Raw genomic sequence first — 27,916 nt, forward strand, 5'->3', positions numbered from 1 at the left:
GAACTTAATTATTAATTCCATTTTGGCTGTTGTCAGATAACTTATTGCTTTTTCCATGTAGTCGAAAATACGCTATTTTTGATAGCTCACAGATACTATGTGTTAGTTGCTGTGCTAGGGGTGAGGGATCCAGAGATACGAAAGACATTGCTTTTATTCTCGGGGAATTCATCCTCAAGTCTGGGTGGTTGACATACAATAGAGATACTCTTGAGTACCCCAATTCAGAGGGAGTGTCAGAGGAGCAGAGGTGAGAAGAGATTCCATTAAGAAATCTACTGAGCACAAACTCAGTGATCATTACTGGGAAAGCATCGGAAAGGCTCGTCAAGAAACTGTGAAGACCCCAATCTCAGAACCTAAGAGTATCGTAGGCACACGCAAGCCCCTTTGCTAGGCATTCTAAAGGCATCTGGACCATCCTATTTTTCAGAGCACACTGCACTCACTATGGGAGAAAGCAGGGGGATAGGAGGGGATGCTTCCTTTTCTGTGCAGAATGAGAGTGGGGCCAATTCTAATATGCTTCTGACAGAGGTGACTGCCACAGAGAAGATGAGTGATTACTGGAAAGCAGAGTAGAGGTCTACCAAGCAGGGAGGTGAAAAGGGCTGCAGAGTGAGAGTGCCAGACTCAGATTACAGGGTGAGAAGCAGACCCCGCTCTCGGAGTTTAATTTTCCAGGGCCTGTGAGGACCATGTATATACGGAAAGCAGGAGGACAGTGGGAGCCCTTAGGTAGAAGAGGTACAGACCTAACTGCTTTCACCTAACCTTCCTGATGAATTCCTAACGTCTACATCAGATAAAGGAAAGATCAAAAGTATTAATGATAGGATGCTGCCTTAATCAGATGCCAAATAGGACACAATGAGAAGTACGGCTCTTCCTTCTTGACAACCACCACCCATCCATCCACCCACTGCGCAGTTCGTATAACTTACCATGTGCCTGGCCCCAAGTAAACAGAAATGAGTAAAAATGTAATTCTTTCCCTCTGGGATCTCATAGTAGGGAAAGCATGGTAATATCCTAGAAGGCAATAAAGGAGTTTTTCTTAAAACTCTTAGGGGATAGGGGTGTGAGGCTGTGATTCCAGAATAGAAACAGCCTGCCGGCTTGGAGCTTATTTTAAAGGTATTCCATGAATGCAAAACAGTATACCTTGTCCACGAAGGCAAATGCTGCTGGAAGTCTTTTCTTTCTCTCCTGTCTAGCAAACGCCAATCTACCTTTCCACACCTTGCCCAACTTCCACTTCCCTGAGAAGCCTACTTATTTTTGTTTGTTTTGCCAAAAATGCCAATCTCTTCCTCTTACATGTTCATACGGTCCTTTGCATACATCTTTGTGACAACACACTATTCGTTAGCATGTTATTTATACTAGTGAATATTAGTATGTTAACCCCCTAGATAGTGAGCTTCTAAAGTGCCATCTATTTTACTCATTCTGGTAAAAAACAGTCCTTTTATTCAGTCCTCAGGCCTGACACACAGGACTTAAAACAAAGCTTGCTGAAGTGATTTTTCAGTGATTTTACTTTCTTCCCTATTTCAGTCTGTACAACACAGTGCCAATTACTTTCTTCTTGAAATACAATTCTGATTTTGTTAGTCAGAAGGACAACTGCCTCACACTATCTATGGGATAAGGGTCTAAATTCCTTAGCTTGATATTCAGGGGTCCCAGGCAACCTGCATTTCCCATCATGAATCAGTGGTACCTACAGCAAAACATCTTCTTCTCTACTCCCCTTCCAAGAACTGTGCTTAGGCCAACAGAAAACCTCTTACTTCATCGTTCCAATACTCTAATCCTACTTGTTTGGTAAAATCCAGAGAAATAGCCACACTTTGACAGAGCCCTTCCTGATTCCCCAGCTAAATGCAATCACTTTATTTGTGTCTGTTGTTATGGCACTCATCACCTTCTGTATTTTATTACAGTCATGTATGTAGGTACCTAACAGTCTCTATTTAATTATAAGCTCATTTGGGGGTAGGATTTGACTCTAAGGAATCTACATCCGTCATGAAGCCTAGCACAATCCTTAGCCAAATTTTCTGAATAAATGAGCAAATGGGATCCTTCTGTCTCATTCCATATTTGGGAGAAAAACAGACCTAACAACAGTGCTGGAGTATTTCCTTTGCGCCAGACATTATAGCGGGCCCTTTACAGATGTCAGTTCATGCGCTTCTTATACTACACCTGTGAGACAGGTATGATTAGCCCTGTTTTATGGAGGAGAAAACTGATTCTGAGACAGTGAGGAAGTTCCCCAAAGCCCCCACAGGTTAAGTGGTGAAGCCAGGACCAGATTCCACGACTGTTTTATTCTGAGGTTTGCACCCTTCTGCATACCTACACAGGGTCTAGACTTGTCTTTGTACGATATGTTTACGCATGCTAATAAACAGCACTGATGACCTGACTGAAAACCAGTGGACTCAGAGATCAGGTTATGACAATCATACACATTTCTTTTTTCTTTTTTTTCCAATTGCTGTCTGGATCCTTGACACTTAGCAGTCTAAGTATGACCTGGGAAAAAGCCTAAACAAGGTGGCTAAATGCAGTACAAGGTAAGGTGCTTTTATATTGTCGTGTTCTCACTATAGGGGCAAAGAAGTGTATCAATGATTCCTCAATTCTTCAGCAGCGGAACAATTTATCAACATGTTTGCTATGCAGTTTCAGGCAATTTACTTTTGGAAGGACAGTGATAAGCAATGCAGTCGTCGTAGCAGTTAATGTAGTCAGTGTTTACAGAAATGTTTTTGAATTAAATAGCTAACCACTAAAATAGCATCTTATCAAATAATCGCCGTAAATAAAATGCATTTTGACTTTAAGATGACATGTGCTCTTATAGGACATTTCTTCTGCATGCTAAGGACTGTATAACGAATTAGAGAACACACATTTATGTGAATAAAAGGCAAAAATAAACTTTCCCCAGCAGTAATGTGGGAATCATCACTGACGGTTTGACATATCAATATTTCAGTAAGAATAAATGACTTTCATATCCATGTTTTTTAAAAACCATATACTTATTCATTTTTACATTACTAGAATACTTTGAAAAGAATCTATACTTTATCACCTGAAACTGCTTAAAGTATTTCAAAATATTTTAATAAAGCTTTTTGAATTATCTAATAATGTAACTTTTAAACAAATTTTACTATTATTATAAATATTTGCTCTTCATCCCTTGCCCAAAGGAAAACTATAAATCTTGTCTCAACTGAATGAACACCATTTATCATATTCATTTTGTTGTCAATACAATTATGAAAAGCCTTTGGCCTTTTCCCAAGGAAGCTGATTTGCTACTGAAACTCAATTATTATAAGCAAATCCGGTACCAAGCCAACCCGTTTGGCAGTTCTAACACAGCTTTCTGCATAACTGACACTTCGCCCTCCACCACGGACCCTAATAACATCAACATCTATGATCACATGGAGGAGACAATAGTTTCCAGTTCAAAACAAAACATTAAGTCCCAAGGCCTTCCATTTGCTATTGTCTGCCATCTGCTGGACAAAAGTTTCATTTCAGCTAGGTGCCAAAGAGATGAAGCTGGGGAGGAAATGGAAAACAGACTTAATTAAAAACTTAAATTACAATACGTTCTATGAATTTTAGGCACTATCAATTATGGCAGATATTTATATTTTTTGGCACTGCGGGGAAACGTTCTGGACTTGACTCTTGGTTGGGACTGCAGAGGAGGGAAACATGAAGTATTAATTATTGGGCATCCTAGAGTTGCAGCTTGGTTCAAGATCACGATCACTTTTAAAGTGCCGAAACTAGGTTCTTATGATTTTTCAAATAAATGAAAGTTTTTACTTTGTGAGCTTCTATTTATGTTTAGATAAACAAAGGTCACATGTGATTTCAGTGTATTCTTCATAGTTAAAAGAATTTTAGGAATTTCCATATTAAAAACTACAGTCTCTCTACATGTACTTTGCATGCTGAAATAAAGACACGGTTCTTCAATGACCGAAAATTCTTATCTCTAATCCTTTTATGGACACATATAGCTGATGAAGTGGGTTTTATTTTTTTTTAACTTTTTTATAGATTTTATTTACTTAGTTCACAGACAGAGACCACAAGTAGGCAGAGAGGCAGGCAGAGAGAGAGGAGGAAGCAGGCTCCCTGCTGAGCAGAGAGCCTGATGTGGGACTCGATCCCATGACCCCGAGATCATTACCTGAGCCGAGGGCAAAGGCTTTAACCCACTGAGCCACCCAGGCACCCCTTATGAAGTAGGTTTTATTTTTCTTTTAAAGATTTTTATTTATTTATTTGACAGAGAGAGAGATCACAAGTAGGCAGAGAGGCAGGCAGAGAGAGAGGAAGGGAAGCAGGCTCCCTGCTGAGCAGAGAGCCCGTTGCGGGACTCGATCTAAGGACCCTGAAATCATGACCTGAGCCGAAGGCAGAGGTTTAATCCACTGAGCCACCCAGGCACCCCATAAAGTAGGTTTTAACAGTAACTAAAAATGTTAGTATTCAAATTAATGTTAAAAAAATTTTTTTTTTTTAATGTGTAGAGTTCCCCCTAAAACATGCCCAGATTCCTTGTTAGCTATCTTTTTGGGCTATCTGTGGCATCCATAGTGAAAAACTGCCTTTAAGAAGTTTCTTCTGCTGTTTAATTTATGAAGAAGTTTGGATAAGAAGAACCTGAAAAGAGCAACTGAGAAACAGTGTAACTTAAAAAATAAAATAACTTTAAGGCTATCGAATTCTTCTAAGGTGCTCTGATGGTTTTATATATAAAGACATGAAAACATATTACACCTATATGACTTGTATAAATTGTCACCTCCTGTTAGAATCAAGGAGGATTCATATAATATTATTAAAACAATATTAATAGCAACTATTTATGACTCCCAAATATGTTTCAGACACTATATAAAATGTGCTACCTATTTTAATGGTCGCAGTGAGCCATGATGCTGGATGTCCCTTTTTTAAATGAGAAAACCAACTCACAGAAGTGAAACGACTTGCCAAGGTTTACACGGCAAGTAGAGAGCTGGATTTTAAGCCTGGTCTGACACCAAAGTCCGTGCTCATCTCACTCTTATGTGAAGAGGTATTTCTGTGGGGGGATGTTTGTTTGTTGCTTTGTTTATTTATGCTGTTCTCTGTACCAAGCCTTGGCAAAGGAAAATTTAGATTTTATACCAAAGGAAAAATCCTGGCCATTTATTTCCCCTTTTTCGTGTATTAAAATTTTCATGATGGTGAAAAACTGTAGCATGATGAATTAAGCCTCTGAGAGATAAAGTAACCTTCTCAGCCCTGCTAATTGAGATGGAGTAGAAATTCAAATCTGCTCAAAAATGCCAAATGGTAAGATTCATTGATCCTGAGTTAAAGATGTTAGCCTGATTATCCCTGCAATCCCTACATAAACAATCATTTGGGGATGTGATTTTTAAGTTGTCAATATTTAATGGCACCAAAAAGTGACCTCTCTGAGCTGGGTCTCCAAATGCTGTGCTCAGTTATCTGCACTGCTGCCACTGTGCTGTAATTTTTAGCTGATTACACATTAGTTCATTTAGCTTTGTTTCCTCTTCCCTACTGTGCCATACTATTAAACGAAAGCAAGGGGCCTGGCATCCCTCTGTGCACAGAGCTGGTATTGTCACAGTGTAATAAGGATACATCCAGTCAAACAGCATGGTGTAGCTGGTCTTTGTGTTCAGTGCAAAGGCAATCCCTCGAAGATCTCTTGCCAGCCCGATCAACATACGCTGTCAGTGGGAAAGAGACACAGTAATTGATTTTCACGTTAGCACAGAGCAGATGGAGTAATAATCAGGCAATAATGACCACATATCTGATTTTGATTCATTAGCTAAAATGTCTCGCTCAGATCCCTTTCTATAGAAAACCATAGACCCTTTTAAACAAACAGACCATCAAATCTGCTGACCAACCCGAATTCACTTCTTATAAATTGAGCTAAGTTATAATTCCAGTAGTTTAGGAACATTTAGATTCTTCATATACTTTGTTTCTGAATAATGACAATTAGGGGAAAAAAAAAGCAGGGGCAGGGGAGATGAGGATTGATAATTCCACAGAGCAGAGATGCTCAGGGTCCAGACATTATTTAATAATAGCAAAATCTTAACCACACCGGCTTGCACGTAATCGGTCCCACTATGAAACCTAGCGTTTCTCCTGGAAGCACACTGGAATTCAAAGATCCCAAAAGAGTCATCTCTAGTCACTGAGGACAAAATAAAACTGGCCAGGTGACTTTTTGCGGCAATGACATTCCGAGAAGGGCATTTGCATTCCCCAAGCAAGGAAAAGGAAAAGGTGTAAGGAAAAGAGATCTATACTGGTTATTAGAAGATTTGAATTTGAGTCACAGCTCTGTTGCTTGATAAGACTGAAGGGAAGGCAACAACTTACAGTCTCAGTTTCCTCATCTATAAAAGGGGCTACTATTGCCTCTTTCACAGAGGCAGTGTGAGGAACAAATTTAATAAACTTATTTAAAAATGCCTAGCAAGAGCCCAACACGTACTAAATGTTCCATAAATATTTAGTTTTAGAGAGACAGAAAAAAACAACTTGACTCTTAAATAAAAGAGATCTGCCTTGTACTCTGGACTCTTAATTAAGCTGTCCTTAGGATGATGCTTGGGAAGAGAAAAAGAAAACCCATGAACAGATGCTAGAATGTCAGAACAAAGAGCACAAATAAACATAATTGCAAAACAAGGGGGTGGGATAATTGAGATATGCAACTGTGATTTCTGAAGGTACTGTTTCAGTAGAAAGATTCTGCCAGGAAATGGGTTCTGAAGTCTTCTGTCAGATTTTCTTTTCTTTTTCCTCACACATTGGTAAGAAATGAAAACCTCTTTATAGGAAGGCCTTTAAATGATCATCAAGGACTTGGAAGTGAATCTGAAGCCTCATCTTAATGGCTAAATAGCATCTTGAAGTAAATTAACAGTTTGTCTGTCAGAAGTACCTGCAATTTCTGATCGTCCCCCAATCCTGTACCTAAAAGGTAACTAGATATAACCAGAAGTCATCATTTATAAAATATTTAGTTTTTAACCACCTAAGCATTTCTGAATTTCTGAGTCTGTAAACCCTGAATTTCTTCTCTGCTTCTTTAAGTGATTCATTCTTTTTCCTTTCATAATCTCACTAGTCCCTGTTAGTCTAGAATCGGCTTGCCTCCTTACAGTTCTCTCATGTGACTTGCTATTAAAAAAAAAAAAAAAGCCATTTTGCCTTTTATGTAACCTATTTTCACCACCTGGAACCTGTTCCCCTCTTTTGCAGCTTTCCACGTTTCTCACAGGCTCTGGAACAAAATACGTCTTCTAAGAAGCCTTCTTGGAACAATCCCACTCTGAGTATTTAGCTCTGCAGTCTTTCTAAGACAGTCGGCATTTTGGCCTACTTGTATTATGTAAACTTACAGGTAGGTTACAGTAAGTCTCCACATATACATAAGGCACCCACATTCAGCTCTAAACTGGTCAAGAGGAAACAGGGGTTTTACTTTCCTTGTCCTAGCGCAAAGAGCTGTTAAAATATCTTTTGACTCTCTTCATTACACAAAAAGGTTTAACATTTATTTTATCACAGATTTTTCTTCTTTAAAAGATGCCAAAATAATAAAATCCAAGTGCCTTGAATCTATGAAATTATATCACTGTTTAATTTCAGAAAATGTTACTATAGAGCGGAGGAAGCATGTAACAACCTAAGAACTAACTGTGTGTTTTCAGTAGTTTTCACTGGACAGAAAAATGCAGTGTCCACGTGGGTAAGAAACAGATTTCTTAGGCTCAAACAGTATCTTGTATCTTACGGGAGCAAGAAAACTGTAATAGTCTATAGAGATACTCAAACGACACGAAGGGAGTACTTCCTTGGTGGCCAAAACATACCCAGCTCTGCTCTGGACAGGATGACTGCTACCTAGCAGTTCAACTGGATTACTAAGCCGTCTCAGAGAGCCAGAGGCAGTCTGATTGAAATTTAGGGAAGGAGCAGCCACGGTTCACCATCTCATTTAAAATAGTAAAAAAGGGTTTATTTCAAAAGTTGCCCTTCTACGGTTGGTGCACACTTGATTGATCCTATGTGTTCAGTGAGGCTGGTTTGGGGGGCCAGGTAGGTCTGGGTATCTAATCGTAAGGATTCCTTCTGGATAGTTCGAGGAGAAACCGCTCAGTGCTTCAGTACGCCGCATGGTGAACAGTTGTCTGTGTGCCAAGTGTGAGACGAATGGGCCGGGAAACAGCTGAAATGCGGCTCCTTCCACCCTGACCCCCAAAACAGGGTTTCTAATGGAAAGTCTGACAGACCCTTTACTGTAGTGGCACTACTGGGGGCAGCTATAATATTATCCTCATAATTCTACTATATAATAACAACAAAGAAAAAGAAGGTGAAGGGTCATTGTGCTTTGTCTTTAGAATTAAGATGGCTGTCTTCATCCTTACAGCATACTCTTAATTCTGGAGACACATCTTAATAACCTCTAAATAGTTCCAACAAAAGAGCCGTGTCAGAGGAATGAGCAGGCCCCAAGGTGTTTCAACTGGAGTGTTTTCATCTGCCTTTATTGCTCTATCCCTCTCCAGAATTAAGGCAATAACCTGTGATAAATTATTCAGGAACTGCTACAGGGATCAAAGCAAAATCATTCTGTTAAAGTGCTGTTTGCAACATTTGGCACTTAGTGCGAAAACTTTTAATGTGCGCATGCTGAAAATCAAGGATTTTAAATAATTTAACATTGTGGAGTTTTTACGAAGGGACTAAAGATAGCAGGTTCCTATTTAACTGCTCCTCTTCGTCTGAGAAGTTTTCATTCATTTTCCTTAAACTCGATGACGTCATGGCCAAATACAAAATGATGCACGAGTCAAGGGAGTAGTGGACTATATTTCACTATGGATACAATTATAGGCGGAACACACACACATTTTGAACAAATGCTTTGGAGCCAGGACCTGTCACAGCATTTTCTTTCTTTTTCCCTTTATTATGAAACCCAAGACAAAAATTCAAGGTTCTCTTCAATTTTATTAGGACTAAGTAAGAAAACAAAGCTATAAATTTAAGAGTTTTACAGCATTTCCTCCCCTCACAACCATATTTCAATTTGGCAACACAGGTCCTTGCTGCTTCTGTTCATCCTGAAATCCGCATTTGAAAAATATCTATAAATAGGGAGTTAGAAAATGCTGGTAAGGGTTGCAAATTAAATGAATTTGGCAGTCCTGCGGCATTTTCATAGAGATATTTTAACAGCATCACCTCCTGTGGATTGGAATACTAAATACTTTATTGAAGAACAAAACAGAACTGTTTTTATCTCTAGTACTTGCAAAATGAAGTACCTGAAAGCACTTTTGCATGTATTATTTATTCATCATGATAGAAAAATAGCCGTAACCTAATAAATTACATTTAAAAGCATTTAGTGCAAAAGTTTTGTTTATGATAAAGCAACAGATTTAGTTCTTTATCGGTAGCTTAAAGCACCAAGTTTTCTTTATACAAATTAGACAGATGGTGCTTACAGTAGAATTTACTAAAGGTCTGTCACAACAAATGCAGCCAAGCTGCATATTTAATCACTGCAGAATCTTGTCTACCTGCAGCTGCCAACTGCTAATCCAATTTCCCTGATAAATGTGGCAAGAGACACGATCAGCAATAAAGAGCATCTAACTCCATTTTCCTGCAGGGCGTCTTTTGATGAACATTTAGGACGGAAGCACGGAGTGCACTGTGTGGCCTTGGTTCGTGGCAGCTGCATGCATTCTGAGGCACAGTTCTCAGGTTACTCACTTAATTCTGCCACTATCATTACGTTGCTATTGATCTCAGTAGCTGTTGCCTACACAGCATTACTCTAGATGAAGCTGAATCAGGCAGTTATCATGCATCAAACTTGCTCAAAAGCCTGGAGATTTCCCCTTAATTACTTGTGATTTTATTTGCAAATACCGTTAAAGTGTAATCAAGCAGTCACTTTCCAGGGTCGTTAAGAACTTGCTGGTTTAGGGATATATCACTGGAACTCCATTAAAAATGACTCTAGGAAGATGGTTTCTATCAAACTAGATGGGATTACATCAAAATGGCTTGGAGTATAATGAAATCTTCAAATGAGACAAATGTAATTTTTATAAAGATGGTGTTTTTCAACCTCACTGCTTCTTTCTGATATAAAGGGCACCAAGAGCCACCTTAAAGCCGCAAAGTTTTTGTGGATCCTTCAGAATATTTGGAAGACCTCTAAAAAATACAGCTAACCTGAGTAGAAACTCTGGTGAAGAGTTTTCACGAGACGATGAACACAATGAAAATCCCTAAGATCCTTTTTGGTTTTAAAAAATTCTGAGTTTTAATATTCACTTCAAAACTCTATTTCAAAAGGTATCCCATTTGGCTAATTATTCTGGTAGAAGAATTACACTAAAATAATCATCAAAGGCTATCGTTTTAATATCTGGCTTCTTACTGCTAATATATATATATATATATATTTAGGGAGAAGAGAGGCCATCAAAATGATGGTTAATGTTTTTGACTTATTCCAAATAACAATAAAATATGACTCCAGTATCACTTACAAAAGGTGCCTGCATCCTCTAGAGTACATTTATTAGTCTTTTAAAAATAATAATCAGTGTCAATCTGTTTAAAATAGCCCAGACACATTATGATTTCAGAAGATGCTATTCCTATTTTGCAGATCTTGTGTTCCCCACCCCCCACATTAAAATATGGGACTGTTTTGTCACAAACAGCTTGCTACACTTAAGGATTTTACTAATAAAACATAATGTTGTCTTAGATATTATGACTGTTGCCACAGCTGAACTGACTTGTCAAATCAATCCTAATACGGCTCCCACAGGCACATAAAAACCTTATTTAGCTATCAGTTATCCTAATCACTTTGTTCAGTTTAAGAATGCAATACTTCAAGACCAGCTTCTATTTATACATATATGCCTAGCCATTTAATAAAGTCTTGATTTATATAAATTCTTGTTTAAAAAAATATTTAGAGATGTAGTGTTTTAGCATGTGTATGTGTGTACATTCCTCCATATAAATACGTTGAGGAATACAGTGCAGGGTAGATGAGGGAAGTAGTGCACCCGTGAGAAGTGTTCTTTTAAAGATACTAACTGCCTCGAGATAAATCATCTAATCGCAAACTGTCCAAAATCACGCGCTGACCTCAAAGTCAATTTGTACAAGAAACTAAAGAAGTACTTACATGAAAAGTACAACTCAAAGACATGTACAATTGAGGAAGCAAGATGGATGAGGTATAGAGCACACAGAAATATGCAGAAACCTCTTTGTGGATCTAGATATTCCAGAATGAGCAAAATTATCTTTTCGTCATGTTTAGGAACAAACCCACCTTTACATCTTCTTGTTTAAAGTTGTTGTTGAATATTTGTAAGACTGTTTCAAAAGAGACTGTAAGAGGCAGCATGAAATTCTCAAATTCATCTTCATCTTCCCCTATCAGAAAAACAAAAGGGTCACCACGGTTTAAAATGCATGCTATTATCCATTAGCCTAGGCAGTGAGTGCTTCATTTGGGCTTAGAAATGCTCCCGGGAAGGGGTCAGGCTGCATCCACACTCCTGCTGCATTCTGTACTTTGTTTGGCTCATTGAATATTCTGGTGTTTTCCCTTCTCTTTTGCACCAAATGAAATAGCAAAATTACTTACGAGCCTTTTTTTTTTCCTTCTCTTTATTGGATCAAACAGACTCATGCCCCAGGCATCTCAGCCCTTCAGTTCTTACTGCCCCCAGAGCTTCCCCCATGCCTCAAGGAAAGCCACTTTCAAAGCCTCAGAGACAGGGATCCTTTTTTCCCCTTCTCTTTAGGTGCCAAGGCCCTAAAGGGCTCACAGACTCAGGTGCCCAGATAGCTCTAAGTTATTATTCCCTTTTATTTATGTTCTTTTTTTTTTTTTTATTAATTTGTTAAACAGATAGCAGGGAAACTTTTATCTGCCAAATAAGATGGGGTCCCTCATGGGTCATTTGGATTTTAAGTACATATTCCATGGGTACACTTCCTCTTGCACCAAGCTCCCTTTTCTTTATAGAAACGAGTCATTTTAAATTTTTTTTTCTTCCCTTGAAAGATAGACTGCAGTCTCCTTAAGGATTCTATCAAAGCAGAATCTTCACTTCAAACATGGATATGCACAAATCACAATTTATTTATTTTTTATTAAAAAATTTATATTTGAGTATAGTTGACAATGTTACATTAGTTTCAGGTATACAACATAATGATTCAATTTTATGTTATGCTCTGCTCACCCCAAGTGTAGCTACGATCTGTCACCACGCAATGCTATTACAGTATCATCGACTACATTCCCTAAGCTATGCTTTTATTCCTGTGACTTATTCATCCCATAACTGGAAGCCTGTATCTCCCAGTCCCCTTCACTCATCTTGCCCATCCCCTCCCCTCCCTTCCCTCCAGCAACCATCAGTTTCTTCTAGGTATTTATATTCTGATTCTGCTTTTCATTTGTTAATTCATTTTTTTTTTTACATTCCACCTGAGTAAAATCATATGTTATTTGTCTTTGTCGGACTTATTTCACTTAGCATAATACCTTCTAAGTCCATTCATGTTGTCATGAATGGCAAAATCTCATCCTCTTTTATGGCTATGTAATATTTCATTGTGTGTGTGTGTTTGTGTGTGTGTGTACACATCACATCTTCCTTATCCATTTAGATGGCTTCCGTGTCTCAGCTACACAACTGACAATTTATATAGTATTCTTTACATAGGGGTTACTTTAAAAATTTTTTTATTTATTTAGAGTGAGCAGGGGGAGGAGCAGAGGGAGAGAATCTCAAGCTGACTCCATGCCGAGCATGTGGAGCCCAATGCGGTGCTCCATCTGATGACCCCAAGGTCATGAGAAGAGCCAAAATCAAGAGTTAAGACACTCAACCAACTGAGCTGAATTGAGTTAGACACTCAACCAAACCCAGGGATCCCAAAGGGGTTTCTTATTTTTTTTTACTTTTTTTAAAAAAGATTTTATTTATTTATTAGAAAGAGAGAGAGGGCACGCGCGCGTGTGTGTGTGTATGTGTGAGTGGGGGGAGGCAGAGAAGGAGAAGCAGACTTCCTGCTGAGCAGGAAGCCTAATGTGGGGCTTGATCCCAGGACCTGGAGATCATGGCTTGAGCTAAAGGCAGACAGTTTAACAGACTGATTTCTAGGTGAAGGAGAATGATGTCGGCAGGTGAGGCTCAGCGATAAACAGAACCAGTGTCTGGCTCCGCCACTTACTGTTTAACTTCAGATATTCACTAATTACCCTGAGTCTCAGTTTTCTCATCCACAATATAAGGATAAAAAGTCCATCATCGTGAATAATGTTCTAACACATGAAAAATAGAAGATGCTCTATCAATAGTTGTGGTGGTGCTGGCATTACAGTATCAGCACCTTGAACAGTGCCTGGCGTGTATTACACAAATACTGTATTTGAATGAAAATAAAGGGGACATTTAAAAAAATCCCTTATTTTCTTAACACCTGATATGAGTAATACAGTAGCTAACTGAAGTAAACATTATCAAATCCTTAAATAAATAATATATACATACATTATATTTAAACCATGTAGTCTTACTCTCCTAAGATAAAGTATCTTTTAAACATGGAATTATTAACAAGAATGGTGGTAACAATCACTGCAAGTAGATAAGGGTACAGGAAAGAGTGGATGCTTTGAAGTTTCTAGGCTCAAATCCTGGCTCTGCTACTTGTTAGCAAAATTCTGGTTTTGGATAAATGTCAGCCATTAACATTTTTGTTGTTTTGAGCTTTATATGGACCTAGAGAGGTGATCACAGGAATCAAATAAAGTGTGACAAGCAGGTTGTCCCCCAATACCCTTCCTCTGGGAGCAGAGCTTTCCCAAGGTAAGGATATTTAATCAGAACAAAGACAAATTCAGGATTTTACCATTCAACTGTTCACTTAATACCCAGAGCTATGGATCAAAAAACTTCCTGGCTCATCTTTTTCCTCAATCAAAGTTTGAGGTATGGGATAATCAAGGCACGGAAAACAAGCCACCAAAATGAGCAGGGAGAAGTCAAAGAGCACATGCTGAAGACAGGAATGCAAACAGCATTTCTACTTTAATGTCATATCGTCAGAGACCTTTCCTGACCTCTCTACCTGAAACATTACTGCAAAACTCGCCCTGACCCCCATCCGCCTTCCATTCTCATAACCTACTTTATTTTTCCTATGGGACTTACTGTCACATATGTTCATGGTCTTCCCTAATAGAACGTAAGCTCCCTGGTGAAGCAACTTTGTTTTGATCATGACTACTACATCCTCAGAGCCTAGACTAGGATCTGGCATTCAAGAAATAGTTGTGGAGTGATGGAATAACAACAGTTGAGTGCTTACTAAGTGAAGGCAATGAATTTAATACTTGATTTACTTAATAGACACCCATGTAGCTGTTCCTAGGTTCCAAGCACTGGTGCAAGTCATTAATGGTCCCAACAATCCTATGGAATTGTATGACTATTTCCTCCACTTCACATGCAGGCAGAGAAACTCACTTAACCAGAGGGTTAAGTGGTTTGACCAACAGTCTTGGGCTGGTAAGTGTCAGTGAACTCAGATCCCCAATTCCACTGGCTTTACTTCCAGCTCATGTTTTTCCTCCTGTCTCCACGGTGGGGTAGGGGGGAAGGTATCAGAGGCAGACACTGAAGTCAGGGTTACAGAATCTTGAGTTTAGAGCCGCATGAAGTCAGAAGAGGGTGAAGGACAATCAGACTGGTTCTGGTAGGGAGAAAGGGATTCCTCTGCGTTCATTTGAGTTTAAGATAGGCAAATTGGATACACTGGGGCATTATTTCTATAAAAGTGTTTATGTTTCAGTTAGCCCTGTTCCTCTCTTACTGCAGGGTAATACGTTGTATTATCTAAGCCAGAAAACTGGTCATTTTTGTTTATATCATGCAAACAAACTCTATAAAACATTTATTAGAGATTTTTTCCTTATTTGTTTTACTCCTAGAGGTATCAATTACTGCTTCTGATAGAAAAGGAGAAAACACGAGTTTGCTCTCTTATAACTTCATATTCAATTATGCAAGTCATATATTTAGAATGCCAAATGAATATGTGACCATTTTATAAATAATAATTGAAACTGCTCATTTTTTTTCTGACCAGGGCCCAGAAACCAGTCTGATTTGAAGGTGAAGTGCCAATTTACAGAGTAATATGTTCACTGGCATAAGGAAAAGTAAATATTAATGGAACACTGTTGCAGTTCTCAGTCATGCATAATAAAAATGATAAATTCTTCAGCTTTTCAGTAAAAGCCAAATCTAATCCCCTCTACTGGATGTCTGAGGATCTGATTCAGCAGGAAGTTATTCACTTTAGGAGTTCCGATTTCTTTTCCTTCAGAGAAGTCACATTAAAATACTAATGGTAACCTTTTTAGTATATTGGCTCTCGGGCATGCTATTTTTAAGAAACTTCGTTTGTTATTTTATACAATTTAAGACCTTGAGTGGTGGGCATGTAAACTGGTGCAGCCAGGGTCATACGATGCAGCCACTGTAGAAAACAGTTTGGCAGATAATCAAAAAGTTAAACATAAAACTGTCATTTGATTCACCAATTTTACTCCCAGGTATACACCTGAGAAAATTCAAAGGGCATGTCCACACAAAAACTTACAGATAGATGTTCACACCAGCATTATTCTAACAGCGAAAAGGTGAAAACCCAACTGTTCAAACAAAATGTTCAGCTATACAATGGAGTATTAGCCATAAAAACGAAATGAAGTACTGAGACATGGTAAAATATGAATAAGCCTTGAAAACGTTATGCTACGTGAAAGAAAACAGACACAAGGGCCACATATTACATGAGTCTGTTTAGATGAAATTTCTAGAATGGGCAAATTCATAGAGACAGAAAGTAGATTAGTGGTTACCAGGGGCCGGGGTCAGGGGAAGTAAGAAATAACTACTTTAAGATACAGGATTTCTTTCAGGGGTGATGAAAATATTCTGGAATTAGATAATGGTGATGGTTGTATAGCCTTGTGAATATTCTGACTGTACTAAATACCACTGAACTTATACTTTATCAGTGTGAATTTTATGGCATGTGAATCTAAAAAAAAAAAAAAAAACCCACCAAAACCCACCAAAAAGCCACCATCAACACAATTCTCTCCATCTTTAGAAGTATGCAGAACAGGAAACTTCTCATTTCCTCAAATTCAAATGCAAACTGAGGTTGGATTACTGGGGACCTGGGAGAGTAGTCAAGGAGCTGTTAATAGCACAAATAATTATGATAATAATAAATGATGGTAGCCAACAGGTACTGAGGATTTATTATATGATAACTATTATGCGAAATACTTTGGTATTAGTGATAGGTTAGTATGATAGGCAGAATTATGGCCCCTAAAGATGACCATGTCCTAATGCTTGGAATCTGCGAATATGTCAGGTTATAAACAAAAGGGAATTGAGGTTGTTAATTATCTTTAAAAGAGAAGATTATCCTGGGTTATCCAGATGGGTCCAAGGTAATCACAGAGGTCCTTAAAGTGTTAGAGAAAAGTAGACAGGGAACACCAGAGAGATGGCAGCCTAAGGACTTGACCTGGTGTTGCTGGTGTAAGGGGGCCACGAGCCCAGGAAAGCAGGTGGCATATAAGCAACAAAAGCAAGGGAGCAGATTCTTCCGCAGGGCCCCAGAGAGGAATGATGCCCTGCTGACTCCTTGATTTTAGCCAACCGGGACCCATTTTGGACTTCTGACCTCCAGAATTATAAAATCATAAATCTGTAATATTTAAGCCAATAATTCACAGTAATTTGTAATGGGAGTAATAGGTAACTAATATAATTAGTAAAGGTCAGATCTAATGTTAGGAAGCTCTCTGTTCCAAACTACAGAGAATTGAGAGCAGAGGCAAACAAGAAGATACAGAGGCAGATGAGTAAGGAAAATAACTTAAAACCACACACCAATGGGTCCTATCAAAAGAGCCAGTGACTTCTGCGGGCCTAGGTCTGTGCCATCTGCTGTTCCCCAGGGCTTCACTGGGATAGCACTTCTCCAGTACTATTAGAATAAGTCTTGAGGAAGTTGCTTAGCTAGAAGGTGCTACTGTGGGCCAAAAAGGTGCTACCATGGGCCAAAATTTACTTTTCCCCTACATGGTCTAGGAGGTGTAGCTGGCTGTGACAGGACCACGGCTTCAGGGAGGGCAGGCTGCTGTAGGACCTGTCAGGAAGTGTTAACAGCTTCCGCTCCTGTAAGAAAATAATAGCCCAAGTGCTGAAGGCAGAGTAGCTGTACTAAAGGTAGTGAACTTGCCTTATTTTGAAGTCCTGGTGTCAGTCTGTGCCCCTGATTGCAAATATTGTAAACAAGCACTTGTAAACAAGTACTCAGTATGTATTAATGTATTAATTAACACAGAAATAAGTATTTCTGTCTTAATTAGTACATACTGAGTATTTGTTTTGTGATAGGAATTGTTCCAGGCCTTTTCACACCTCTTTCTCTTATTTAAAGCATGTAACAATTCTTTAAGATAGATATCTCCATTTCATAGATGAGAAAATTGAGGCTCCCTTTAATTCCTCTCCCTAGGGAACTAGAATGTTTATTTTAGTTCTCAGAAGAAAAATACACCACCCATTACAGACCCTTGTACTCCTTTTCTAGGAAACCCACCCTGAAAAGTTCCATCCCTAAAGTATCTCGTTCCCTGGGGTGCTCTAGACCCTCTACCCTCAAAACCAGGTAAGTTATTAAAACTGGATCTGGACTTAATGGGTTGCTTTCTGCCTACAGGGCCGGCTAATTAGTCTTAATTATCTCATTACAGATTCTAAGTATTTCCAGCTGCTTCTTTACCCCTTATTGCCCAGTCCCCCCACCCCCCCATGTCTATTTTCCAGATCATCTCTGCCAAGTCATGGACACAGGTGATATATTGATGTATTCTTCTTATCTATCAGAACATTAGTTATTTCTGATCAAGCTTCTCATTTCTAAACCCTTCTGGGCCATCTACCTCTGTGTTCTTTTTATCCATGAGAATAAATATGCTTTGGCCAATTATCAGGATATGAGGACAAATTTTAAAAACTACATTTGATTTTCACTGACAAAAGGACCAATATACTTATATAGGGCAAATAATAAACACTAATCTATCTGGTTATTTGATAGAAGCTTGGAAAGTAATCCCTTCTCCCTTCTCACTGCCCTCAAGCCTCAAATCAATCATTCAGTCCAAACAGTTCAAATAAAAATAAAAAAGAAAAAGTTACCTTTCTTAATTGGTTGAGAATATAAAAGATGAAGTAACAGTGTAGTTAGTACAAGTGAATAAGAATGTGTGGTCACAGGGCTAGAGGTTGTATGACTGACCTTGGGAAGTCATTCAGTCTCTCTGAACCTCACCTTTCTAACAGATAAGCAACGCAATAAAAGCTATTTCACATGGGCTGTTGTGACAGTGGTTTGCAGACTATAAATTTATAAACAAATGTTAGTTATTAATAATAAAGAAAAGGAAATTTCCTTCTTCTGTATATTTTTACTTTTATCATTAGTAGCTATTTCTAGAATACTCTTCCCTTTTTATTTAACTCATTTACTTTTTATTTAAAATTCCTCAAATTTAAGCTAGGAATATCTTCAGGTGCCAATTATTTATTAAAAGCCATAAAGGTAGGTATGTGTTATAGCACAGTGCTCCCTAAAGAGAAAATACCTCTTAATGTCTATAAATAACATTTTAATATTAACAATCCCTTGATCATTACAAGATATGACTTCTTCTTAGAGTTTGAGTATCTAGGGAAAGCACTGCTTTATGTAGTATGCAATTTCCCACATCCTATCAATGTGCTTCTCATCTGAGTAGTTCAAGATAAGGTGCAGTCATAAAAAGGCCGAGAAAAGCAACTGTTAGCGATACCAAGGAAAAACAATTCTATATGACACTGAGTAATTCTAAGTTTGTGGTTGGTAAAAACCTAATTTGCAATGAATAATATTCAGTTCTCCACAAAACAGAGTGTTGTTGTAGTTCTTTTCCACACTTCCCCTTCTCCAATATTTGTCAACTGAATTCACCTCTATTCAAATTAAACAAAATAGAAGGTTTTATTTATTCAAGTATTTTATACTGAACTGCTCCCTGGAGGGTCTCCATTTACTGGCTTGGGTAATATTATCTTTCCTTTAGTTTATTAGATTGACAAAGTTAATTTAAAAATAACCTAGGGAACTTTAAGTGATTCTTGGAAGGACTAACATGCATGCACATATGGATGGCCACCCATTTTCTTCTGTGTGTATGTTATCTTGCAAAGAGAGTTTTGCATTAATTTTTATAATTTCTTAGAATACGGAAATACATGGCCAACATTAAATACCATCATTCTGATGATGAAATGCTTTCAATTCTGTTCTTTATACAAGTGAACATTTCATCTAGTGTAGCCAAGGAGCAATTTGATAAAATGGTACAACTGTTTATTGCCAAAAAAACCCCATTTTCATCTGAAATACAACCTGGGGCACATAGCATCTAATTAAATTCATACAGAGTACAAATAATTGACTAGAAACCAAAATGGATTTCAAAGTAAACACCAATTAATGTGACACCCAATTTCTTTCCCCTTTTCTAATCACTCCAGTGTGCACGTATGGCTCATACACAACGTACTCTGTTTAGTTTGTTGGATTCAATTAGAATATGCTTTATATTTCTGTCCAAGACTTACATCCTGTGTTTTGCAAGCAGGTTGCTGAAGGGTTTTTCTATTGGATTAAAAAAAAAATCAGTGATATAAAAGTTCTTCCTTAATTTTTCCTTCATATGAGAAGAATTCTCACTACCTAATATTTTTACTTCTTTCACTTAATACATGGATCTGTGCTTCTTTTGACAACAGCACCATCTCTTTTTTCTTTGTTTCCATGACAGTGAATACACAATAGAAAACTATAAAGCCACACATACAGGAACTCTGGCAGCAACGTTCCAGTCAACCTAGTTTGTGAGACAAGGTTTCAAATAATAAAACTGTGTTCAGCAACACTCAACAAATGATCATCTATGAAGTAATAACACTTTGAACAGAGAGCAACAAGCGATTAATCGAGCACAAGAGTGGCCACGTGTAGATGATCACTTGTGAAAGTAGTCAGCCTCTTGGTTTGTTTTGTCTTGGAGAGGCCAACGATCAAAGCTACTCCCAGAAAGAACCTGGCAGGAATTGCTGATTCCAGGAACCATGACGATGGCATCTTGGCTGCAACATACTTATGTGTCATTCATTCATTCACTAAATATTTACTGAGCACCTACAAGGTAGCAACAGGAGATCGGTGCTAGAAAACATGAAGAAGGCAAAGTCCATGCTGTGAAGGAGCTCAGAGTATTTTGGGAAGTAGAGCAGCTCTGGCTCTTCACCAGAAATAGAAGCTCTGGTAATATATACCACAAATTGTCCCTTGATGCTTATAGTATACATTTAGTTATTTCAAAAAGTGAAAACCACTAATAAATAAAGACTTCTTTTCAAACAATGTAAAAGTTCCATGACTGTAGTTGCCATTGTTTTTAACTTTACCCATAGCCAGACTCAGTTTCCTCGTACTGAGTACCTGCCACATACCAGGCACTTCACACAGTCAGTTTCCATCTCTGCTGAGCTATCCAAGATGTGTTTGCAACATAATGGAGATTGACCTTTTTTAAAAATGCTGTGAACTAAAAAAATATCAATTTATACTTTATATTGTTATGGGTTAAGTAATTCAAAGGAACCTAACCTTGAGAAACCTAATAAAATCATTTCTCAGTTATTCAAGTTTATATATTTTCCTATAGCTTCTCATACCTCACAGTTTGCGTTAAGCAATGCTAAATAAAAGTAGTTTTCAAAGTGGCAGCGTGTAATGCAGGGTCTTTCTGGGCACCGTCGTGACTCTCAGTTATCATAACCATGGTAAGTGCGGGCACGCTGTGAATACCAGTAGTGCTGTCTGTTGTTTAGGTTCCCATGGACTTATGGAAGGTTCTTTGGTCTATGATGTCTATATGAGAAAGGATCTTGACCCACTCCATTTCCAGGTCCTGAAAATGTGCATGATGAACTTATTGCTAGGAAATCTCCTCCGTCTTGTCCTCTAGTTTTGGTTTTCTCAGTCTGATGGCATCATTAAAGGAGCATTTTTTAAGGCTTTAGGAAATAAATTCGGTCTAGACACAGTCTTCTTTAATGCTTGGACAACTGAGAGGAAAGCAAAAGGGCAAGCTCCTTGAGGGCAGGGGCCTGTATGTCTGGCTGGTTTCTGTCCTGCCCTCAGAGCTCACAGTACAGTGTGTTCTCTCAATGATTACTGAGGACAATGACAAGGAGTCGGGCTGCTCCTCTTCTCTCTGATGCAGCAGGCAAGAGGTAATACAGGGCAGGGTGCAGTATGCAAAGCTGTCACTCAGATCTCCCACTTGCCTAAGGTAGCAGATGATTGGGTTTTGCATGCCTGGTTTACACTCTTCAAATATTTATAGACAGTTCTCTTTGCCTCAAGCCCTAGTTGTCACTTAGCCAAGTTATACATACATGGTTCTTTTAATCTTTCTTTAGAAATCAATCCCACCAAGCCCCTTAATCATTCTAGATGCATTTCGCTCAACTTTTGGCTGTTTGTCTCTCTTGTAATTTATTCTGTTGAAATGCATGAAAATAATACAGATGTGGAACAGAGGGCAGTTCAGTCACCTTTCTACTACATGGAGTAATGTCTTTTATGTGCAAAAGAAAATTATTTATCCTTTTTCCTTTTGTATGATCATGTTTAAAAAAATTCACATTTAAGTTGCTGGATCAATCAATACATTACAAGAAAAAGGATGAAAAAAAGTACCATCACTATTATGTTCTCTAAGGATGATATATTGTCATCGGTTGACAATATCACTGTCATGACACAATGACATTGTGTCTATAAACTGATTAACCTGCAGTATTCAAACATGGGGGGAAAATGGGAACCCAGAATAATATGGTCGCCACAAAGAGGCTTAAGTGCCCATCCTCAGGTACTATCTACCTGTGGATGGTACTTGTGGATATGTCTAGCTAAGCCTTTCAGTGGAAGATATTTTTAAAGAAGTCATATTATTAAAGAAGTCTAATATTCCAATTAGAAAAGTTAACACCTTAAAAAATTTTAAATAATCAAAAATGAGAAAAAGTCACCTATAGTTCACTACCACAAAACAACATTTAACATTTTTAAAGAATTTAAGTTTTTTTGGATGCATTCTGCAGCCACACCGCAGGCACACTCATATCATTTACACAGTTTAACAGCTAGCTTTTTCACTTAATTTTATAAAATTTCATGTATTGTGCTATCTTCAAATCCCAATTTTAATGAGGACAGACTACTCCATCAAGTAAGTAGATATGCTGTAATTTTACAACTCCCTATTGCTGGATATTTACATCATTTCCATTTTTTCTCTAGATTAAATGTCATTACAAAGAAAAATCTTTGTGTGTAAAGCTTTTCAGTATTGAAGACTGCTCCTAGATTCATAGCAGTAAAATTAATGGATCAAGGGATACCCAGAAAACCCCGAGGTAAAGAATTAATGCAGGTTCTATTCAAAGTGAAAAATACCACTTTAAATACAAAGATTTGTCTTTTGGCTCTGACGCCCAAATCATAGAGAGCTGCAGAAAACTGTCGAAGATGGCAAGTTCTAGTAACTTAAATATGGTCCTCACTAACAGTGTGCTCCTTCAACTGCACAAGTAGATTGTTGAGCCCTTCTTAATCAAGTTACGAATCAATTCTTCACCTTACCTAGATCTACCATCAGAAGGCGAGTGAGGGCAGTGTAGAAGATGGTTCGGCACCTGAAGTCACTGACACTGTAATTGTCACTGATTCCAAGGAAGGGAAAGTGTTCACTCTATTGAAAGCAAAAGGGCATCCAAAGTTACAAACACTTCACCTAAACTACCCAGAAAATCCTAGTCACAAATGAAAGGAAGTAAGACTTACCGTGTGGTTTTTTAGCATGAATTTCACGGCATCTATCTTCACAAGTTTTTTTAAAAGGATATAGGTAATAGAAGTTAAGGAATCTGGGGAAATATAATTGTCTTATCTATAGATAATATATCACAAAATAACACTGAATTATAATGGCATCAATTTCTATTTATGAAGAATCAATATTATTTCTAAAGAGTATTGCTACAGAAATGTCTTTCATTCTGTTAAGAATGATAATCCATTATTAACCGGTGCAATTACTTTTCCTATCTTATACATATTCTAGTTATGGAAAGGAAAAATGAATTTTATAATTAAGACAAAAACTTCTTTACTATTAAAGTCTTGATAGTAGAAAATTAAAACTGACCCTTTTTACATTTTGGATATAACTTGAGAACTTCTTTTCACTTAATATTATTTCATAAAAAATAATTATAAAAGACTCATAATAGACCATCCAGAAAGAGAAAACTGTTCAATTCCAAGAAACAATGAGCCCAGTTAGAAATCTGAGAAAATTCTGCTTTAGATGAAGAAGATCAGAATACAATTAGATGCAGCTGAGCGCGTGTCATCAAGTGTTGAAGGACAGGCTTAAATGACCCAGTATTTCTCAAGACCCTACTACATCTAACACCCTAGGTGTTAAGATGTTTATATGTGTTCATTCACCTAATCTTCACAATTAGCCTGTTAAATATAATTTCTTATTTCTAATCCATAGATAAGAAAACCAAAGTTCAGAGAAAGTAAGTTACTTGCCCAAGATTACTGTGGACTACAATGTAAAAAGTAAAAATTTATTTGTACTGTGGACTACAATGCTGTGATCTGAACTGAGGTTTGACTACAGAGGCCATGTTCTCTCTCTACTGGGCCACATTACCACCTGAACAGTTCAACTCAGAAGAAGAATAAAGTTGAGAAATGATAAACATCAGCGCAAGGCCTAAATAATTTCCGGTCAGTGCTGCCATCAAAGAAGGGCTGATGTGTTTGTAAGAACCTCTACTGAATATACAAACACCCTCTTCTTTTACTTCATCATTCCTGTGTCGGTGTAAAAGAGCAGAAAAAACAATGAACCTGAGTCAGGAAAGCTGGGCTTTTGGCTTCACTACACTACACCATTCGATCAGCTGAATGAGTCTGAGTACTATACTCAGATCCTCTGAGCCTTTAGTCTCCCTCTCCAACAAATGACACCCAAGCTATCTTCCAGGATGGTTGCGAGGCTCAGAGCAGGCAAACGTCTTCACCAATTCTAAGTCAGGAAGGAAGACACAAAGATTTAGAGAAGTAACACATACAGAATGTTTGCTACTTGCAGGGTTAATTATCACAAGCCCATGGGGGTAGGTAGTATCACTTCTGGTTTTCTGAAGAAGAAACAAATTCAAAAAAATTAAATAAAACTTTCCAAAAGACAACGGGTATAATTCAGATTCAAGGCCCTCTGACTCAAGCAACCATTCCAGCTGCATGTTAAGCATGTGTATCTGACTCACCTCCATATGAAGGCTGCAAGCCTCCCACGGGCAGGGGCCACACCCATTCGTTTTCCTCAGTGCACTGCTCTCAGGGGGTGCTCAGTGCACTGTGTTTTTCTGGCAGGCTGAAGGGGAACAAGATCAGGGGATGATAGGCAGGAGGTCTCTCCCTGCATACAAGGATGAGATCTGATGATTTGTTCCCAGTATAAATCACTGAGCAGAAGAACTGCCACTCAAACTTCACTCAGTTAAACAGGGGTGGGGATCAATAAACTAAGACATATCTTAAGTAATTACCAAATACAATTCTCCTGGAATTGCAAAGTTAAAAGTGACAGGGTCTATGGGTAATAAGAATGCTGCCATTAATAGGAATCTTCCTGTCAGTGCTACTAATAAACAGCAAGTCATGTTTTGACAATGGAATATTTATGGTAGCAATAAACAGAACATTCGCAGGAAGAATCTCATCTGCCAAAGATACATTTTCTGTAGAACTGCATCTGTGCACTTTGTATCAAGGCCAGCCTCGCTGCCTTTTAATTACATTCTAAAGCAAGCAAAAAAAAAAAAAAAAAAGATTAAGAATAAATTTTTACTTTTTTCAATAAAGAAATAAATGAGAATTCACCTGATTATTTATATTCCCTCATAGGAATTCAACTCAAAGCTATTACGGTCCTTAAGGGAGTATGTAATGTTTTTTTAAAAAGGCAAATGGATACATCATATTTATAATCTTTTTACTTTCATCTTGTACTTTTCTAAGAGACTCAAGTTCTCAGAAGAGGCACCACTTTCATTGGGTGGGAACATTTTAGTTGCATGGCAGGACTAGGTCAGACCCCAGAGGCTTGTCTGGAACAACGCCTCAAAGGGAACATAGTAATGGTGGCTACTGTAACAGCACCAGTAGTAGGAGCCTACAGCAGTAAGAGAATTTAGTGAAAGTCATGCATGGAACATGTAAATGGCAGGGCTAAGATTCAAATTCAGGTCTGTCAGACTCAACACCAAAAGCTCTTTTCATTAGGTTGCATCATATCCATTTGATTTTAAAGAGGCCAGTGACTTTATAGAGATGACTAGTTTTTTGAGACACAACAGAAATGGGAACTGGGTCCCAGAAAAAAACAGGGAAACTCTTCTTTTAGGAGGCACCACCATTAATGAGCCTTCATCACATCTAGGACAGAGCATACTCTGTAGCTGGGTTGACAGTAACACACTAAACAAAATCCCTAGGAAATTCCCGTTTGTATCCATGTAGTCATGAAAACACTGAGGAAGGTGGGCATGGTCTTACTGATAGTTACCACGACAAATGAAGAAAGGAAAGAAAAAGTCAAGACAAATGGTATACCTTACAGATGCTGGAAAGTTTTGAAAATTTGTATCTGTGGTGAAAAGGAAACCTAAATTGAGAACAAACTGGTTTCTTCAGTTACAGGAGTATTACACACTTTAGTAGTTGATGGGCAGAGCAGTAGCAAGTATGGTTTCAATCCACGGTATCTAGCTTTTACTGAGTATCTACAACATTTCCTCAAACCTAAAATGCCGGTGGTTATAAAAAAACATCATTACTGTATGTGCTAAGAAAGATGTAAAATACCATCAGTTGTGGTATTTGCATATCTTCTTTACAGAAATGTTAAAATGTAAAGCAATTTTTGTTTTAGAATCAAAGGAGCAGTATAGTAGGCATATGATATTCACTAAGGATGATACACTGATCAAAGCAATTATTTAAAAACGATACATGTTTACAAATAGTTTTTGCAGACAGAATTAGATCTTAATGATAGAAGAAAGTTCACAGATATGTTAGATTTTGGATGACATGACATGACATGACAATGACATGTTGGAAATTACTATAGGTGGATGAGAGGTACAAAGTATACTGAAATATTAGTATCATTATTTCAAAAGTGAGATTATATTCATAAACCTTACTAACCTAAAAAACATCCAAATATGTCTCACCAAAATGAAGCATCTTAAGGAATACTAATAATTACTTATAAGGAACAGGAGTTAAAGCTTTGTCAGTTAACAAAGGGGGCAACATTGATTCAAATGCCCACTATGTGAAATTCTGAAACAAGAGGAAAAAAAAAAGACTCCTAATCTCTAATAGTTTACAAACTAATAGAGAAGACTAGCCAATACTAAGCTATATGATATTCACCTCTGGATATACAGCTATGAACTAGGTGTTCAGGAAAATTAAGAAAAATAAAGATGACAGGAATGAAATGAAAGGATTAAAATTCAGTGAGCACCTACTATGTGATAGGGTCAGTAGTACCAGATGCCTTATTTTATTAGATAACACAGATACACTGTTAAAGTGCTGGCTTCAGCAGCACATATATAAAAACTGGAATGATATAGAGAAGATTAGCATGGCCCCTGTGCAAAGATGTACTGTTACATATTTATTATTTTATGACATATCTATTATTTTACTTAATCCTTACAAAATCTCAAGAGCTAGAATATTATCAATAGATGAAGTAACTGAGCCTTAGAGAAACTAAAGGATTTGTTTATGTTCCTTCAGTTAATACTATGACAAAGGATCCTAACTGTTTCAGTATGCCTTCACCAAGTCTTTAGGAAGACCTGAAAATTTTTAAAAGAGACCTAACTGAGTTGCAATGGGTCAAATGAAAAGAAGAGCATATGTGGTGATTCAGTGAAAGATAATGAAGGATGTCAAGGGGAAGGTAAAATAAACTTCCCTGGCCTGGGAATAAAGTACAGATTGTGGTTGAGTGGTAGATCAGGAAATTAGTTATGAGAACTCAATAAATCAAGTACTCTTACAGGACTCAAGTTCTAATCAATAATTTTACTTTGACCTGAGAAGCAAGGAGAAGCGATTCTGGGCTTGTGGGAAGAGGAATGATCAGATCACAATAATACTCAAGGAAGGTAATCTTGTGAAGCAGGAATCTAAAGAACTGGGTGAAGGTTTGAGTAAGTGGGTTATAGAAAGGGAGTAGAGAGGATTCTCACACTTGGTTCTAGGAAAAAAACCAAATGGAGCAGGTAAGTTATGGGATGACTTTTCCATGGATACTAGAGATGGAAAACAAAAAAAGAAATCAATGTTTCTTTTGATCAGAAATGTTAATAGAAGTATGCCTGAGGGATATATGCTGAAATCAGTTTTATTTAACATT

The 27,916-nt window shown here is 37.8% G+C and overlaps 1 protein-coding gene and 1 pseudogene across 8 annotated transcripts in view; one reads left to right on the forward strand and one right to left on the reverse strand.

Annotated features, from left to right (window-relative positions):
* RANBP17 (RAN binding protein 17) overlaps positions 1 to 27,916 on the reverse strand; it is a 314,839-nt gene that overhangs the window by 57,649 nt on the left and 229,274 nt on the right. For all 8 annotated transcript variants that reach the window (XR_001181445.2, XR_006605410.1, XM_013062214.2 and 5 more), the window contains 4 exons: positions 23,233 to 23,296; positions 23,032 to 23,140; positions 11,480 to 11,583; positions 5,710 to 5,798 (listed from right to left, as the gene is read on the reverse strand). Coding sequence is in view for 6 of the 8 variants with exons in the window: in XM_013062214.2 (XP_012917668.1) it covers positions 5,710 to 5,798; positions 11,480 to 11,583; positions 23,032 to 23,140; positions 23,233 to 23,296 (366 nt within the window). In the remaining 2 variants the exon portion in view is untranslated. The remainder of the gene's footprint in view (positions 1 to 5,709; positions 5,799 to 11,479; positions 11,584 to 23,031; positions 23,141 to 23,232; positions 23,297 to 27,916) is intronic.
* On the forward strand, positions 27,079 to 27,177 carry LOC123390879 (annotated as a pseudogene).

The sequence above is a fragment of the Mustela putorius genome, unplaced genomic scaffold (genome assembly GCF_011764305.1).
Source record: "Mustela putorius furo isolate JIRA1106 unplaced genomic scaffold, ASM1176430v1.1 tig00000145_pilon_pilon_pilon, whole genome shotgun sequence".
NCBI lineage: Eukaryota > Metazoa > Chordata > Mammalia > Carnivora > Mustelidae > Mustela > Mustela putorius.